The sequence below is a fragment of the Herpailurus yagouaroundi genome, unplaced genomic scaffold (genome assembly GCF_014898765.1).
Source record: "Herpailurus yagouaroundi ecotype Mexico unplaced genomic scaffold, PumYag 191, whole genome shotgun sequence".
NCBI classification, from domain to species: domain Eukaryota; kingdom Metazoa; phylum Chordata; class Mammalia; order Carnivora; family Felidae; genus Herpailurus; species Herpailurus yagouaroundi.
The window spans coordinates 10532562-10538490 of NW_024412422.1; the positions used below are offsets into that span (position 1 = coordinate 10532562).

The window sequence follows — 5929 nt, forward strand, 5'->3', positions numbered from 1 at the left end:
GGAGCCGAGGCCAAATGCTGCTTTTCCTTCTTCCCACGTCCGCGCCCGGAAGTCGCCTGTTGGCTTTGCGCTTCTTTTCAGTCTGGCCTGAGTGTGGGCTGAGTGTGTCTGTGTCATCTCCTAAGCCGAATTCCTTGAATGAGACATTAGTCTGAAAAGAGCAAAAGCTCTGGACGCGAATGGTTTCAGGGTCCAGCGTCGCTGCTTCATAGCTGTGGGGATTTATTTGTCAGATTTCTAGTTCCCAGAACAGTAATGGTGAAATAATGGAATGGAGACTTTTGACCACTAAATATTTAGCAAGCAGATGTAAGATTTCTTCAAATTAAAAAAAAAAGTTGTAGCGTATTCGGGAGACAACCCCAAAATTAACCATTATGACGGTTCCAGATGTGTGTGGTTTTGGAGGAAGACCTATCTTACAGGGGAGGCATGAAAGAAGGTTAGAGGTACTTGGACAGAGAAAGTGAGGGTTCCTCCCCTCGGAAGCCTATCCGTGTCCAGTTTAGATACTGTTTTGTTATAAGGTAGTTGGTGAAATGCCTTTCTTTTTAATCTGTGTATTGCTAGATGGCGGGCGAAAAAGCTGAGAAGCCGGATGCTAAGGAGAAGAAACCTGAAGCCAAGAAGGCTGATGCTGGTGGCAAGGTGAAGAAGGGTAACCTCAAGGCTAAAACGCCAAAGAAGGGGAAGCCCCACTGCAGCCGAAACCCCGTCCTAGTCAGAGGAATTGGCAGATATTCCCGATCGGCTATGTATTCGAGAAAGGCCATGTACAAGAGGAAGTATTCAGCAGCTAAATCCAGGGTAAGGGATGAGGGGAGTCACTGAGCATCACTTACCATTCTTAACCTGAGGAATGTTGGTCTGCCTCTGACTTTGACGCCTTTGTGTCCTGATAGATTGAAAAGAAAAAGAAGGAGAAGGTTCTAGCTACTGTCACAAAACCAGTTGGTGGTGACAAGAATGGTGGTACCCGAGTGGTGAAACTTCGCAAAATGGTAAGATTTGGAAGATTTGAATGGTGGGAGGGGTTTTTGTGGGTGTGCGTTTACCTACCGGAGAATTACTAATGGAGGATTCTGGCCTTACAAACATGTGTAAACTTTTGGACCTTAAACGTTGGTTGGTTGACATTAATTAAGTAGATATTAATAATTGATACTATTTAAGCAGATATTAATTAATTAATTGACTCTTCTGTGCTTCGGTTTCTTCGCCTGCAAAATGGGAATGAAGGTTTGCCTCACGGGTTTGTTGTGAGAATTGAGGCCCGAAGCCTAGGATGCTACTAGGCCTAGAGAGCGTTTGCGGACCATAGCACGGTTTCTTGGCTCCTCTTTAACCACCCACAAGACCCAACTCTTTCTCAGTGTTTGCTCTGCAATTTTCATTATGGAAACGTGCCCAGATGTATTACAGTCATCAGAGTTGGAAATTACTGCCCCAGAGAGAAAGTGGCGCTTTGATTCCTGGTCACAGTTTTTTTTGTGAGCTCGTTTTTCTGTTAGGTACTAATGTTTGAAGTAAAAGCAAGAGGTTATTGTGAGTTACTTGTCACACCCTTAGTAGCAGTCTTCGTGTGGGGTCTTGTTTTCACAGTAAGTGAACTGGTGCTCTTGATGTAAACTGTGGGTTGTTTTTTTTTTTTTTTTTTTTTTTTTCCCTTTACGGATAAAATGGGAGTAACGCATGTTGACGGGGAGGGTGTGAACGCAATTGGAATCGAAAAACAAGCCATGCCTCCCTCGTAACCTGCAAAATGTGCATCAGACATGTTGTTTCTGGAGAAGGACGGTTTAGGTTAAGGTCAGGGACCCCAGAAAAGCTTGAGAATCACCGCCACAGGACCGTGTGTAATGCTAGGACTGTGTATGATAGCCTGCCATGGAAGTCTCAGGTTTGGTTTAATCCCAGATTGACGGTTTTCATCTTTGCCTGAACACACAGCTCTGTTAAATGGATTCCACCCTATGTTTTACATGGAAGGAGTAAGCAGCATTGATCTTTGCCAAATTTAGTATCTACGGACAAGTGAAAATGAACTGTAATAGTGTAAATACAGCATTTGAAGTAGGTGAAAAGGGTGTAGCAAGTGTTTCACTGAGACCACCAGCTCTACTAATCTGATGAGCTTGTTTAAATTAGATGAACCTATGGATTCTCTACAGCCTAGGTATTATCCTACTGAAGATGTGCCTCGGAAGCTGTTGAGCCACGGCAAAAAACCTTTTAGTCAGCATGTGAGGAAACTGCGAGCTAGCATCACTCCTGGGACCATTTTGATCATCCTCACTGGGCGCCACAGAGGCAAGGTGAGCAGAGCACCTCGGCTCGTGGAGCTTCGGCTCAGGTGTCTGAGCCGCAGGTGCTTGATTGTAATGGGTCACACTCCAGGTGGGATTCTTTATTTGCCTGCAGTAACTAGTTCGCGGTGGGTGGGTAGCCCATAACAAGACCAGCAGCCCAGTCACTAGCATAACGTATTTAGTCCGTAATGTACGATAAATTACTACCATTTCCTGCTGTTGGGCTTATTATAGATGATTCCCATTCCCTGTATCTGAAAGTACTTGTATAGATTTCTAGGGATGGAATTCGTGAGTTAAAGGATATTAAGTAAGCATTAGAAGTAATGGCTGTTCATTAAAAAGAAGCACCCAAAAGTATTGCTCATATCCAAGGGTCATCCCTGTTGGTAGTTTGGTGTAGTTGCTTCCAAGATTGCTGAGCAGATACGTATTGAGAAATTTCCGTTACCAAATTTATAAGCCTATGATTTGATTAACTCAGAAGTGCATTTGTAATTGCAGAAATGTCTGAGATTTCTGTTTAATTCACAGAGAGTGGTTTTCCTGAAGCAACTGAGCAGTGGCTTGCTACTTGTGACTGGTAAGAAAATCCTTGAATTAAAAAAAATTTTTTTTTTCAACGTTTATTTATTTTTGGGACAGAGAGAGACAGAGCATGAACGGGGGAGGGGCAGAGAGAGAGGGAGACACAGAATCGGAAACAGGCTCCAGGCTCCGAGCCATCAGCCCAGAGCCTGATGCGGGGCTCGAACTCATGGACCGCGAGATCGTGACCTGGCTGAAGTCGGACGCTTAACCGACTGCGCCACCCAGGCGCCCCGAAAATCCTTGAATTTTATACTCTCTGAAACTTGGCATTTTTTTTTACATTTATTTATTTATTTTGGGGGGGGGTGCGCAGGGAGAGACCCCCAAGCAGGCTCCACACTGTGAGTGCAGAGCCTGACCCAGAGTTCGGTCTCAGGAACCATGAGGTCATGACCTGAACTGAAATCCAAGAGTTGGACACTTAACTGAGCCATCCAGGTGCCCTGAAGCTTGGCATTTTTAAGTGTACTTTTGTACCCACCTAAATGGAATTTTTAGTGCTATGTGGTTCCGTGTCTTATTTCATTGTCATATGTATACCTGAGTTGTGAGGAAGCAAGTGTTTACTTTCTGTGTGGCAACATATCACCAAGTATCTGCCACCTAAAGTGCAGAATGGTTGGCTGTTAACCGCAAGGAATGATCTCACAGACTTGTAATTGGTCTTCCACTTGGAACCAAAGTGGAGTTGCTAAACAGGTAAAAAGTGAACTGTTCACTCTGGAAAGCAGCGCTCAGTTTAAATTTGTCAGGAACCTGTGGTTTTGACCAGCGTGTTTGAGTGACTGCTGTCTCCTAAGTCTTTGCTTTCTCTTTGCCTCCGCGTATTGATTTTCCCCCCTCAGGACCTCTGTCCCTTAATCGAGTTCCTCTGCGTAGAACACACCAGAAATTTGTCATTGCCACCTCCACCAAAATTGATATCAGCAATGTAAAAATCCCCAAACACCTCACTGATGCTTACTTTAAGAAGAAGAAGCTGCGTAAGCCCAGACACCAGGAAGGTGAGATCTTCGACACGGAGAAAGAGGTAAGCTGCTTTTTCCGTCTTCGTTTTTGATAGCTCCAGCCCCTCTGGGTGGGAGTGAAAATACAGTTACGAATCGATGAAGAAAAGTCGTAAATCATGAGAAATATCTGGGGAATAATAGTGTTCCAGATGCTGCTGCATTCAGTAATTTTTAATGGCAGTTGAGAGCTCATCTCAGAATCTTTTTGAGAGTTTTCGTGGAGCTCTGAATTCACTGCTACTGTTCTAATGGGAGTTCAGCCTCTTTATTCTTGATGTCTATTAAAAAAGACAAAAGGAAAAGAGCTACTATTTTTGTTATACTCGAAACAGGTTGTATTTCACAGCCCTCCAAGGAAAGGATTATTAAAGTTACATTCTAAATATCCCTGGGATTGAGTATTTGTGAGCTAGGATTCCTGAGAGGACTGGAGTGTGGTACTTATGCCCTACTTTTAAATGATTTTCTTTTTTTTTTCCCTCCCTTCCCCCTAGAAATATGAGATTACAGAGCAGCGCAAGGTTGATCAGAAAGCTGTGGACTCGCAAATTCTGCCAAAAATCAAAGCCGTTCCTCAGCTTCAGGGCTACCTCCGCTCTGTGTTTGCCCTCACGAATGGAGTTTACCCTCACAAATTGGTGTTCTAAATTTCTTACAAAGAACCTAATTAAATAACAGTCCATCTCTTTTGTGTCTTTTTTTTCTTTTTTGTTTTTAATCTTTCTCTGCCCAGAGATATGGTTTGACTCTGCATGCTTGTGGCATCTTGGCCTCTGCTAAGAGCAGTCGGGGTCGGGAGGCTGGCACCAGCTGCAGTGGAAGCTCCACTGTGTCATCGGTTTGGATCAGCATTCTTGCCTTCCTCACCGTCTGGCTTGCCACCCAGCACCCACCAGTAGGAAATAGCGACATTTCCCCAGTCATTACTGAGCAGGTCAGTACTGGGCTATGTGGACAAAAAATAGCTCTTCTCTTCAGGCCACAAACTTTCCTTCCTTTGAATGAGTAATACCCATTTCTCCCCCATAATCATTGCAATCTTGTATATCTGGTTTTTTAAAAGCATACATAGCAACATAGCAAATGAGTATAATTATTTACCATCTTTTTTTTTTTTTTTTTTTTTAACCAAAAAGCCCTTATGCTGTACATACTATTACACAGATGACAAACCGTGTGTTTTGGTCATTCCATAGAAAGTCCCATCTTCAGGGGCACCTGGGTGGGTCAGTCGGTTGGGTGACCGACTTCGACTCAGGTCATGATCTCGCAGTTTGTGGGTTCGAGCTCCGCGTCGGGCTCTGTGCTGAATGCTCACTTGGAGCCTAGAGCCTGCTTTGGATTCTGTGTCTCCTTCTCTCTCTACCCCTCCTCCACTTGTGCTCTGTCTCACTCTGTCTCAAAAATAAATGTAAAAAAAAAACTTTTTAAAGTCCCATCTTTACTGATACAGACTATAGTATTCCCTTATATGGATATTTGGGTTTACATCTTTTGTAAATATATACACAGTAGTAGATGAGTTCTCAAGTGTGCACACAGGTGAGTATCTGGTAAGAATTATTTTTGGCTGAGTAAGGATTTATGCATTTTGATTTTAATAGATTGTGTCAAACTGCCCTCTGTGGGGTTTGAGCCAGTTTAGCGTCTGTATAAAAGTGTCCAGGGGTGCCTGGGTGCTCAGTCAGTTGAGCATCTGACTCTTGATTTTGGCTCAGGTCGTGAGATTGAGCCCTGCCTCAGGTTCCACACTGGACATGGAACCTGCTTGGGATTCTCTACCTCTGTCTCTCAAAAAGGGTTCATTTCTCCACAGGCTCCCTAAACGGGGTCATCAGATTAGAGGTTTTGGCAGTAGATAAGGGAAAGATGGCCCTGGTGGGGTGTTTTTTAAAGTTGATCTAATTGACGATTAACATTTGGTGAAATTCGCGATCCGGTGACGTCTATGTAGTTCAGTAAGCATCACCACCACCAAAGTTCCTTCATGCGTCTAAAGTCCGCTCCCGCTGCATGCAG

General features: G+C 43.9%; 1 protein-coding gene across 1 annotated transcript; it reads left to right on the forward strand.

Moving 5' to 3' along the window:
- The first annotated feature begins 549 nt into the window (after window positions 1–549).
- RPL6 (ribosomal protein L6) lies at window positions 550–4594 on the forward strand. Its single transcript, XM_040443839.1, has 6 exons — window positions 550–807; window positions 903–1001; window positions 2172–2315; window positions 2844–2892; window positions 3746–3930; window positions 4405–4594. The coding sequence occupies exons 1-6, from the start codon at window positions 571–573 to the stop codon at window positions 4555–4557; spliced, it is 867 nt and encodes a 288-aa protein (XP_040299773.1). The 5' UTR covers window positions 550–570; the 3' UTR covers window positions 4558–4594.
- Window positions 4595–5929: the final 1335 nt, after the last annotated feature.